The sequence below is a fragment of the Cnephaeus nilssonii genome (assembly GCF_951640355.1).
Source record: "Cnephaeus nilssonii genome assembly, chromosome: 23".
In the NCBI taxonomy this organism is placed as follows: Eukaryota; Metazoa; Chordata; class Mammalia; order Chiroptera; family Vespertilionidae; genus Cnephaeus; species Cnephaeus nilssonii.
The window spans coordinates 12,093,228-12,105,380 of NC_137094.1; the positions used below are offsets into that span (position 1 = coordinate 12,093,228).

At 51.0% G+C, this 12,153-nt stretch overlaps 1 protein-coding gene and 1 long non-coding RNA gene across 2 annotated transcripts in view; one reads left to right on the forward strand and one right to left on the reverse strand.

Annotated features, from left to right (window-relative positions):
- LOC307094675 overlaps window positions 1-12,153 on the reverse strand; it is a 532,375-nt gene that overhangs the window by 122,387 nt on the left and 397,835 nt on the right. The window lies entirely within an intron of this gene.
- Window positions 3,187-11,922, forward strand: MTARC2 (mitochondrial amidoxime reducing component 2). Its single transcript, XM_079763724.1, has 8 exons — window positions 3,187-3,572; window positions 4,097-4,270; window positions 5,467-5,629; window positions 6,840-6,980; window positions 8,316-8,377; window positions 8,466-8,537; window positions 9,433-9,550; window positions 10,878-11,922. The coding sequence occupies exons 1-8, from the start codon at window positions 3,292-3,294 to the stop codon at window positions 10,881-10,883; spliced, it is 1,017 nt and encodes a 338-aa protein (XP_079619850.1). The 5' UTR covers window positions 3,187-3,291; the 3' UTR covers window positions 10,884-11,922.

Consider the following 12,153-nt stretch of genomic DNA (forward strand, 5'->3'; position numbering starts at 1 on the left):
CCGACACTCTAGCCACTGAGCCAAACCGGTTTCGGCGAAGATGAAACATTTAAGGGTAGCTCATCCCAACCCATCAATGAGGCGCCGTCTTGTGAACAGAAACGTGTTATAGAAAACTAGAGGCCTGGTGCACGAAATTCGTGCACGGAGGGGGGTTGTCCCTCAGCCCAGCCTGTACCCTCTCCAATATGGGACTCCTGGAAGGATGTCCGACTGCCCGTTTAGGCCCCATCCCGGTGGGCAGTCGGATCCCTAAACGGGCAGTCGGACATCCCTCTCACAATCCAGGACTGCTGGCTCCCAACTGCTTGCCTGCCTATCTTCCTGATTGCCCCTAACCGCTTCTGCCTGCCAGCCTGATCACCCCCTAACCACTCTGCTGCCAGCCTGTTTGCCCCCAACTTCCCTCCTCTGCCGGCCTGGTCACCCCTAACTGCCCTCTCCTGCAGGGTTGATCACCTCCAACTGCCCTTCCTTGCAGGCTTGGTCCCTCTCAACTGCCCTCCCTTGCAGGCCGGGTGCCTCCCAACTGCCCTCTCCTGCTGGCCATCTTGTGGTGGCCATCTTGTGTCCACATGGGGGCAGGATCTTTGACCACATGGAGGCAGCTATATTGTGTGTTGCAGTGATGATCAATCTGCACATTACTCTTTTATTAGATAGGATATAAAAGTCAGCGAGGAACCTATTCAACATGTGTAGTCAGTCACTTCTGAGTTTTCCCACTTATATTTGCTTGTTATACTGATTTTTTTTTTACTTGTTATACTTTTTTTTTAAACTTCTGATATGAACCAGCAGAAACTAGGAGTTTTCAGTAAAAATTATGGGAGGAAAAACTCAAAATAGAAAAATTATTTTCATTAATTCTCCCCCCCCCACACACACACACATACACACTATTTGGGAAAATAAATCAATTATCCTGAAGGTACATATTCAACAGCTTCCAAAATACCAATGTCCATGAGGGTGTACTTGAATTTTTTAGGGAAGAAATTCCCATCCCTTAACCCAACATGCAAAGCCTGGACACTTCAGCCTCAATCTGTGTCAAAGCCCCACCCCTTACAATTTTCTATGCAGCCCTGACCATCATTCCCAACTATTTTCCTCCAACAACACTTCAGGCTTTTTCAGAAGTTCTATTGCTCTTTAAAATGCTCTTCCTCACTTTTCCATTAAAAAAAAAATATTGATTTCAGAGAGAAAAGGAGAGAGATAGAGAGATAGAAACATCAATGATGAGAGAAAATCATTGATTGGTTGCCTCCTGCACGTCCTCTACTGGGGGGTGGGGGTCAAGCCCGAAACCCGGGCATGTGCCCTTGGCTGGAATTGTACCTGGGACCCTTTAGTATGCAGGCTAATGCTCTATCCACTGAGCCAAACTGGCTAGGACTCTTTTCCATTTTTAAAAACTCCTATTCATGCTTCAAAACCCAGTTCACATGTTACCTCCTACCAAAACATGGTTGACATAGTACCTCCCCAAGTCTCCAAGCATAATAAGCTACCCACCCCAACCTGTGCGTTCAAAGTTCTAAGCCCATATCTCTAGTATAACAATCATTTTGCATAGGTTATAGTGATCTCTTCGTACATCTTTGAAATCTACCCAAAGATATAAAATTTTGAAAATACCTCATAGATTAGAAACTGGTAGGGTAGGTTTGCTGTTTTGCTCACCCAAAGCCTAGTACAGTGGTCGGCAAACTCATTAGTCAGCAGAGCCAAATATCAACAATACAACGATTGAAATTTCTTTTGAGAGCCACATTTTTTAAACTTAAACTATATAGGTAGGTACATTGTTATTACCTTAATTAGGGTCCTCCTAAGCTGGCCTTTGCGAAAAACTCAAGGGGCCAAAGAGCCACATGTGGCTCGCGAGCCGCAGTTTGCCGACCACTGGCCTCGTACAATGCCAGACTGATTGTAAGTAGGATAATTTAAAAATATACTTTAAAATAATTTTGCTTTTTTTAGAATAATAATCTTCGTGGCTCAAAATGAAAAAAGGTATAAATGTGTGTAGGACTGAAAAGTTTCCGTCTCTCCCATATTTCCAGCCACCCAGTTTCTCTTCTTATCAGTAAATGATGTTACTCTTTTTAAACAATTTTTATCCTCTGGATGAAGTCCACATTCCTTTCTACACAGTGTAATTCTCTCTCCCATCTGGTCTTGTTTATCTGCCCAGCCCTCTCCCACACCCAGACTTTGCCCTCTGCTTCTGAGCCCGCACTGACCTTAGCCATGTTCTCTGTCACTCTCTCCCCCCACTCCCTCTTCACTTGGCAAAACGTCCCTCATCAGCCTGGCCTCAGCGCCTGTCCACAGCGGGTGCCCAGTGTCCAGTGGGTCCCAGGGGCCCCCTCCCCCTCCCCCCTCCAGCGGTTTTCTCCTTGTAACCTGATGGGAGTCTCCCAGGCTCCTTGCCATCAGACACTCTTCCTCAATCTTTTTTTTTTTAATGTTTTGATATATGTTTATTGATTTCAGAGAGGAAGGGAGAGGGACGTGAGAGAGAGAAACATCCATGATGAGAGAGAATCATTGATCGGCTGCCTCTTCAACCCCAGCAGGTGCCCTTGTCTGGAATCGAACCCGGGGACCCTTCAGTCCGCAGGCCCAGGCTCTATCCACTGAGCCAAACCGGCCAGGGCGCAAGGTAGCTTTATTTACCTGCAGCAAGTAAAAGACATGGGACTCACTCCTAAACTCTGCAAGTTAGCCACGGCTTGCATACACCTTGGGTCCAATCCCAGGTGATTCTCTGCAGGTGGCTGCATCTGCAGAGTCCTGAGCTACAGTTGAACATTTAGCAAGAAGCCGCATGAAACCTTCCCAGACCTGGAGAGCCTTGTGGGGTCCCAGCCGGGTCATCCTGGGGGCTTGGCCTTAGGCTGCAGGAAACGATGCCAGACCTGGGGCGCAGAGCACACAAGTTCCCACCCAATGGGTTGGGGGAGAAAGTTCTGCCTTTCTCGGAGGATCTGCCAGCAAACGTAGTTCCTACTCGTCTGCAAGTCTCCCATTCTCAAAACCCCCATCGCTTTCCGGGGACGCCCTCTGCCTCGATTTCCCCCGGGGCTGCCTGCTGTGCCCCCGCATATAGGCGCGCGCGCGCACGCATCCTCCCGGCGCGTAACCGGTTGGGCCGCCCCGGCGCGCGCACGGCCGGTGCTCCCTCCCGGGGTTGGGTCGGGTCTGGCTCCTCCCCTCGGGGCCTGGAGAGCCCCGTGCGCCCCGCTCCCTCCCAGGTCCCTGCCCGCCACCCCTCCTGCCATGGGCGCCGCGGGCTCGCTGCTGCTGGAGCGCCTCGGCGGGACGCGCCGCCCCGCGCTGTCCGGGGCCGCCTGGCTCGGGGCGGCCGCGCTCGGCCTGGGCGCCGTGGCGCTGGGCACGATCGTCTGGCGGCGCGCGCGGCCCCGGCGGCGCCGGCGGCTGCAGCAGGTGGGCACCGTGGCCGAGCTGTGGATCTTCCCGGTCAAGTCCTGCAAGGGGGTGGCGGTGAGCGAGGCCGAGTGCACCGCCCTGGGGCTGCGCTGCGGCCGCCTGCGGGACAGGTACGGCGGAGCGAGCGCAGGATGGGGGGGGGGGGGCTTGTCCGCGTGGGACCTGCTGGAGTTGGGGTGCGGGGGAGACCGGAGCGGGGGGTTTACCTTTCCCCCATTCCCCCTCGGGAAGGAGAATAGAGGTTTACCACCTGGGTTTCCGGGGCTGCCTTTGATCCTGTAGCTGGTGGGAAGGTCAAGTTCATGCCTGAGCCAGATTGGGGAAGGTAGGTAGGTAGGGGTTAAAGTTCCTTCTGGGTGGAAGGACGGAGCCTGACCTGGTTATAAACTTTTCTGCCTTCGCTTTTGGCACCACTGCAGAAACATAAAATGCCATCGGCACTAGGGGGCGGCCTGGAGCAACGCTGAATCCCGGGCGTGCTTGGGGGCCGGGCTCTGGCCCTGCTGGGGCTCGTTCCCCACCGCGTCCAGGCCCAGGGCGAGGGTTTGGTGAAAGAGAAACGCAGCGGGCAGCCCTGGGGTGGGGGGAGGAGGAGGAGGGTGTCCCCGAGTGCGCCCTGGCTTGTTTCTCGCAGGTTTTGGCTGGTGATTAAGGAAGACGGACACATGGTCACGGCCCGGCAGGAGCCCCGCCTGGTCCTGGTCTCCATCGCCTACGAGGACGACTGCCTGGTCTTCCGGGCGCCCGGCGCGGAGCAGCTGGTCTTGCCCAGCAAGCTGCCTTCCTCCAACAGGGTGCACGACTGCAGGTGCTCAGCTTGGGGCCGGGGACCTGCGACAGGCCCCGCCTCCCTCCGTAGGCTCCTCCCTGAACCCTCTCTTTGCACAGGAGGGGACGAGACTGGTGAAGGAAGTGTTCATGAGCAGTCTAGACTGAGTTGGGATCTAGCCGGTGATCAGGTGTGATCAGGTGCAGGCTATTGCTTTAAGGTACCTGGGAATTTTTAAAATAAAAAATTTATATTTTTTAATTGACTTCAGAAAGGAAGGGAGAGGGAGAGAGAGAGAGAGACATCAATGATGAGAGAGAATCATGGATCGGCTGCCTCCTGCACGCCCCCCACACTGGAGATGGAGCCCGCAGCCCGGGCATGTGCCCCAACCGGGAATCGAACCGTGACCTCCTGGTTCACAGGTCGATGCTCAACCACTGAGCCACGCCGGCCGGGCCCTGGGAATTGTTTTAATCAGACGTGGTAAGACTCGCAGGGAAGGAAATGACTGTCACAAAGAAAGATTTTTAAAATATATATATATATTCTCCCATCCCTAGACACGGGGCCCCAAGCCACGCAGGGCCACGCGGCGGGGAAGCTCCAGGTTGGTCAGGAGGCAGAGGGAACAGGAGAGATGTGAGCGAGAGCCTTTACTGTGGTTTCCAGGGGAAGGACTGCGAGGAGGATAAAGGCTTAGGATTGGCGGCTGTGGAGAATGCCAGTGGGTGCTGGGACGTAGGGGCTGCCCCCTGGTAGCCTGGCGCCTGGCTCTGGGTGATTAGGGCAGGGGGTGGGGGCCTGGGATTTAAAAGCAGCAGAGGAGGTGGCTGGGGCTGAGGCTCTCGATTGGTTGGCATGTGTATGGAGGCCGAGTGGTTCACTACCTCTCGCCCTGGGAGGGGCACTTGCTTTAGAATCAGCAAAGCCCTGAGGTGGCAAAGCATCACGAATATAGACGATCAGAAAGTGTGATCGGTACCAACACGGAGGGAGCGGGAAGAGCCAGCCTTTAGGATGTCTCTTTCTGTTCCAGCGGAATGACTTCGATGCCGCGTTGCATCCTTGTCCTCTTCCAAAAGCATCCTGAATCCTTGTGGTCCCCGGTCCAGCAGCTGAGGCGTCCCGAAGCTCGCGAGGAAGGCAGAGTCTCGGGCTCCGAGGACCCCACCTGCTGCGCCGGGACCTGCCGATGCAGGACGTGACCCTGGTCTCTCTTATCGCCCTTGCAGGATTTTTGGTCTTGACATTAAGGGCAGGGACTGTGGCGACGAGGCCGCCCAGTGGTTCACCAACTTTTTGAAAACGGAGGCCTTCAGGCTGGTTCAGTTCGAACAGAGCATGAAGGGAAGGGCGTCGAGGAGCATTTTCCCGTCTTTTGTGCAGGACTACCAGGTGAGAAGCCAGAGACCCGCCCCTCCCCTCCCCCCGCCTGCCCACCCCGCCTGCCTGGCTCCCTGCTCTTTCTGCCTCCTAATCGGCCCACAAAGAGCCTCTCTGGGGACCCCAGTCAGAAAAGGGTAGTCTGGCCCAGGTGAGTGGTACTAGGGCGCCACCTGGGCAGGTGTTGGGGATGGAGAGGGAAGTGGGATGTGTGGAGGGTGGGCTGTGGGGGACCCCTGTGCAGGGAGAAGCCAGGAGCGACTCTCAGGCACTCAGGAGAAAACGGTTGGGGAGGTGAACGCGAGAGGTTCGTTTGGGACTAAATGCAGGTTTCCTAACATTTCAGAAGCAGGCTCTCCCCGGGCCAGCGCTGCTTTCACGGGCAGCGCGGGACGCTTTTCTCGGTTGCCGGGAAGGCACCTCCAGTGACGAAACTGCGCCCCGTGCCTTTGGCTCTGCAGTGACATAAGGTTTAAAATAGCACACACGCTCCTCGGGGTGTCTCCCCAGAACCCCGATCCCCAGGCTCCTTGAGTGCATGGCCTTGTACCTGCGTTGTTCTGTGCAATTTCCCCACCTGGAACAAGGCTGGCGCATAGTAGGTGCTTCATTAAATGCATGTTGAGGGGATGGTGGCAGCTGAAAGACATCCTTACTCCAGTGGAGCTGACTGGCTGCAGACGCTTCCCCTGTTTGATGATGATGATGTGGGAGGGGGATCACCTTTTGGGCGCTGGAGTGCGGAACGAGGAGGAAAGGGGGGTCTGCAGGGGGAGGTTGGCCCCAGCCTGGCTGCTGCCTTCAGTTTGTGGTCGGGGAGCCTCACCCGAGGCCCAGAGCTGACTTGGGCATTTCCAAGCTTGAAGCATCCCCTTCCTCCTTCTGCACTCGGGTGGTTTTGCTTCTAGACTTTTTTTTAAATACGTTTTTATTGATTTCAGAGAGGAAGGGAGAGGGAGAGAGAGAGAGAGAGAAGCATCAATGATGAGAGAGAATCATGGACCAGCTGCCTCCTGTATGCCCCCTGCTGGGGATTGAGCCCGGAACCCAGGCATGTGCCCTTGACTGGAATCGAACCTGGGGCCCTTCAGTCCTCAGGCTGACGCCCTATCCACTGGGCCAGACCAGCGAGGGCTTGCTTGTAGACTTTGCTTAGCTTTGCAGTTGGCCCAGGGACTGTCACGAGGCGGCGAGGCCTGATGGGGCCGTGCTCTTGGCGCAGGTGGCCTACCCGGACTGCAGCCCAGTCCTGATCATCTCCGAGGCCTCCCTGGCGGACCTGAATACCAGGCTGGAGAAGAAGGTGAAGATGGACCAGTTCCGGCCAAATATCGTGGTGACGGGATGTGATGCCTTTGAGGAGGTCAGTGGCTCCCTGTTTTTGCGCGTCACGCTCAGACATACTGTTCAAGACACTAGCCGGGGTGGGGAACCTTTTTTCTGCCAGGGGCCATTTGGATATTTATAACATCACTAGAGGCCCAATGCACAAAGATTCGTGCAAGAACGGGCCTTCCTTCCCCTGGCTGCCGGCACCGCCTTCGCTCCTGCTTGGAGCCGCCTTCCCGCCTTCCCACGCTGCCCAGAGGCCCGGAGCAGCTGGGGCAATGCGGAACGCCTGAGTCCTGCCCCGCCCCTGGCCGCTTGGTGCCTGTGTATGCAAATTAACCCACCATCTTTGTTGGGTTAATTTGCATACTCACTCCTGATTGGCTGATGGGCGTTGTGAAGGTATGGCCAATTTGCATCTTATTCTTTTATTAGTGTAGTTGATACGAAAGGATCAACTTAAAAATTCGCCTGCTATCGTTGGCCAAACATTTCATGGACTCACCCCTAATGCCGTGGCAGGGCCAGACCAAAGGAGTTCCAGGTCCTCATACGGCCCGCGGGCCGGACATTCCCCGCCCCTGCATCGGAATGGGAATTGCTGTCTCCTTTCGCAGGGCCAACTCCGACCCTTCAGGGTTGTCAGAGCGGAAAACTCCTTCCCCAAACACCTTTGAGTCCTTTTAGGAGATATTCCTCGGCGTCTTCTTGCACTGCTTTCTTGTGCTTCGTTTCATGGCTGGTACCACCCAACGAATAAACTGCTTTAAACACGAAGGAAACCTTGCCCTAGCCCAGTGGTCGGCAAACTCATTAGTCAGCAGAGCCAAATATCAACAGTACAACGATTGAAATTTCTTTGGAGAGCCAAATTTTTTAAACTTAAACTTCTTCTAACGCCACTTCTTCAAAATAGACTCGCCCAGGCCGTGGTATTTTGTGGAAGAGCCACACTCAAGGGGCCAAAGAGCCGCATGTGGCTCGCGAGCCGTGGTTTGCCGACCACGGGGCTAGCCGGTTTGGCTCAGTGAATAGAGCGTCGTCCTGCGGACTTAAGGGTCCCAGGTTCGATTCGGGTCAGCTTATAAATGTACCCCAATAGCTGATGCCCAGGTTGCGGGTTCGATCTCCAATAGGGGGTGTGCAGGAGGCAGCCAATCAATGATTCTCTCTCATCATTGATGTTTTCTCTCTCTCCCTCTCTCTTCCTCTCTGAAATAAAAATACATATATTAAAAAAATAAATAAAAATAAAATGAGGCTGTGGTGAAGTAAAGAGTGAGCTATGCAAACATCTGGATAAAAATAATTTAAAAATAAAAAAGATGAATGAAGCCTTAATTCAACAGATAGTGTTTCCTCTTCCTAGGATACCTGGGATGAAATCCGAATTGGCAGCACGGAAATGAAAAAGGTTTTGGCTTGCCCCAGGTAAGGACTCTCGCGAGACTTGACCCCTGGGGTGTGGCATGCCCATCGGTTCTTAATCGTCACCTAACCCGTGGCTTCTGCCTGACAGGTGCATTATGACCACGGTGGACCCAGATACCGGAGTGATAGACCGGAAGGAGCCCCTGGAGACCCTGAAGAGGTAGGACACGTGTCCCGTGTGTTTTTAATATGATCCCCGCCTAGAACTACCTGTGGGTGCAGGTGCTCTGTTTGGGCACCTTCCACTCTGCCTTCCGGTTGATTTGTGTCTATCGGTTATTGTGAGTGCTGCTTCCTCGTTGTTTCTGGATGCATCTTTTAGTGCTTTTGACAATTAAAAAAATACATATATATGTTTTTATGCCCTAACCGGTTTGGCTCAGTGGATAGAGCGTCAGCCTGCGGACTGAAAGGTCCCGGGTTCGATTCCGGTCAAGGGCATGTACCTTGGTTGCGGGCACATCCCCAGTAGGAGGTGTGCAGGAGGCAGCTGATCGATGTTTCTCTCTCATCGATGTTTCTAACTCTCTATCCCTCTCCCTTCCTCTCTGTAAAAAATCAATGAAATATATTTTTAAAAATATATAAATGTTTTTATTGATTTTAGAGAGAAAGAAAAGGAGAGGGAGGGAGAAGGAGAGAGAGAGAAAAACATCAGTGAGAAAGAGAAACCTCTATGGCCTGCCTCTTATTTATAAGTAACCTGGGGTGAAAGCTTAATTCTATGAAAAGCACTTAGATTATTATTTTTTAATCCTCACCCAAGGACATTTTTCCATTGATTTTTAGAGAGAGTGGAAGAGAGAGGGAAAGTCAGAGAGAAATATTGATGTGAGAGAAACACATCGATTGGTTGCCTCCTGCATGAGCCCTGACCAGGGCCCCAGGCCTGGGAGGAGCCTGCAACCAAGGTACGTGCCCTTGACTGGAATCAAACCCGGGACCCCTTGGTCCACAGGCTGACGCTCTAGACACTGAGCCACACCGGCTAGGGCCAAAGCACTTAGTTTATTAACGCTTTTTGGTTCCTGAGGATGAATTTTGGCTTCTTTCAGCTACCGCCTGTGTAATCCTTCGGAGAAGCAAATATACAAGTCGTCCCCACTTTTTGGGATCTATTATTCGGTGGAAAAAATTGGAAGCTTGAAAGTGGGCGACCCCGTGTACAAGATGGTGAGTGACGTGGGAAAGGGCCGGCTTTGCTGCGGAAGGCGGTGCCTTGACGTCGCGGCCACGCTTTCTCGCGTTCAGATGTTTCTACGTTTTGTGGGAAGAGCGAGCAGCTTGCGTTCTGACCTGTGGGGTTGGAAAATGCCCTTTATTTTTAATCCCCTCAGTCATCTGTATCCCCCCACCCAGGCTTGCCCATCCCACGCTCCCATTCCATATAAGAGGCTGGGGCCGCTACAATGACAGGCATTGTGTGCCCAGCTCTCTGGGGGGTATTATTCAGAATAAGACCATTCAGGTGAGCGACCCGCAAGAGCTACATACTTATTTTTTTCTGTCTCTGACATACTGTATATGTCATATGCTACACACACACACACATAGTCCCAAAAAAAATGTATACATACTGTAACAACAGATAGCTCAACTGATGTTTCTTTCTTTTCAGATTTAACATATTGGAATTAATAATTATTCAAAGTGTGTATACATTTTTTGGGACATCCTATATTTACACACACACACACACACACACACACACATATATATATATATATATATATATATATATATATATATATCTTACATATATCATGTATCTATAAGATATACAGTATCTATATCATAAGCACTTTCATAGCCTTCCAATCTATTCCAATGTCATTTAAAAATATATATTTTTATTGATTTCAGAAAGGAAGGGAGATAGAGAAACATCAATGATGAGAGAGAATCATTGGTCAGCTGCCTCCTGCACGCCCCACTCTGGGGATTGAGCCTGCAACCCGGGCATGTGCCCTGACCGGGAATCGAACTGGGACCTCCTGGTTCATAGGTCGATGCTCAACCAATGATCCATGCTGGCCAGGCTCAAATGCCATTTTTGATGGCTTCATAACATTACATCATCTTACAGTATTTGACAGTTGGACTATGCCCGGTTTTGTTAAGAAATAATATTGTAGTACATGTGTTCGTATGCAGAGCATTTAAAATGAAGTGTTTTCCTATAAGTTCCATTTTTAAAGTGGAATTGTTGACTCATGGGGTCTCGGCATGTTTTTTAGCATCTTGACCAATTGTTTTCCAAAGGGCTCTTCCCATCTGCACCCCGACATGTCCTGGGAGAGAGACCCCTCGCTCTGAGCTGTTGGCAGAACTGGGTGGGCGACTCCGTCTTAAGGCGACTTTTTCCCGTTAAGGTGATTTGGTGCAAGACATGGTTTCTATTTCCTGCATTTTGATAAGTGGCTGTTTTGTGGGCATTTGAATTACGTATGGCCAGTAGGAGAAATAAGCAAATAATCAGAGATTCTTGTTATTTTTTCAGATGTAAGCATCCAGGAGACTTCAATCAGGATTTTAACTACAATAACAACGCCTCTGATCGTCTTCGCCCTGGACATGAATCTTCCTTTTTGACTTTTTGGAGTTATTCCTGCTCTGAGTTAATTCAAGGAAAGTATTAGAGGTGATTGGGGGATAAGAAGGTTATATAGATTTTAGGTGAGGAAGACTGTTTAAATGAATAAAATCATCTATAGAATGATTTTGAATGGTACTGTAGCTCTTACACTTCTGACATTAATTCTGACGAGTGAAGGAAGTATAAAGAATCTGCTGAAAAGCTGCCCAATTTTTCCAAAACGTTTACATTTTATTACCTCCCATTCCCTGTTTGAGGCGAAATGAAGAACAGCAGGTTTCCTGATGTGCCTTTATAGATGAACACACAAAATTCTGTTAGTCGGTTCTTCACCCGAGGATATATTTTCAATTGATTTTTTAGAGAGAGTGGAAGGGAGGGAGGGAGGGGCAGAGAGAAACATAGAGGTGAGAGAGACACATTGATTGGTTGCCTCCCAAACTCGCCCTGCCTGGGGTGGGAGATCGGACCTGCAACCCAGGTATGTGCCCTTCACCGGGAATCAAACCCACAACTTTCAGGGGGCAGATGCTCTAACAACTGAGCATACTGGCCAGGGCTCTGTTCGTTGGTTTTACATGGCTGTTGAGTCCTAGGGACCTACCATTCATGTACTTTTGACCCGACCACCATGGAATCAGGTTGTACTTGAGTTAGGGCAGTTATTTTATAAACCTTGTTTTTATATTCAATTATGCCTCTCTTAAGCCGTATAAAAGTAATTGTGTAACTGCCAGATACACCGCCTGGAAATCCAGGTGTGATCAAGAAGAGAACTGGGTTGTAAAAGAGAACAGAAGTTTGAGAAGGGAGTGGGAAGAAGGAAGGTTGCCCATAGATTTTTTAGGCGCAAATCATTTTTTATTTTGGTAACCAAGAGAAATGAACCCTTTCCGTATGATGCAACAAAAATTCTCACTGAAGTAATAAATATGTGAATGAATTCGCCGACTTATAATTTTGTGGTTCCTTTCCTATTAATAAATGTTGTACTTCCTCTTTGGTATGTATGAGCCTGTTTCCAGGGAATTCTCATTTTAAATTAGAACTTCAGTCACCGCCGTTCACCCTTTCGATTGCCTGGCGGAGACACCGTCCCACTCCACAAACATTACCCCCTGTCCCTGGTGGGGGATGGGACTTCAGGGGGTACAGTCCATCTGGCGGAGATGGCCGGTGG

Coding starts and splice junctions, on each gene's coding strand:
- MTARC2 (XM_079763724.1), top strand. CDS start 3,292: ATGGGCGCCGCGGGCTCGCTGCTGCTGGAGCGCCTCGGCGGGACGCGC. Junction 4,271..5,466: donor AACAGGGTGCACGACTGCAG/GTGCTCAGCTTG, acceptor TCGCCCTTGCAG/GATTTTTGGTCTTGACATTA. Junction 5,630..6,839: donor CTTTTGTGCAGGACTACCAG/GTGAGAAGCCAG, acceptor CTCTTGGCGCAG/GTGGCCTACCCGGACTGCAG.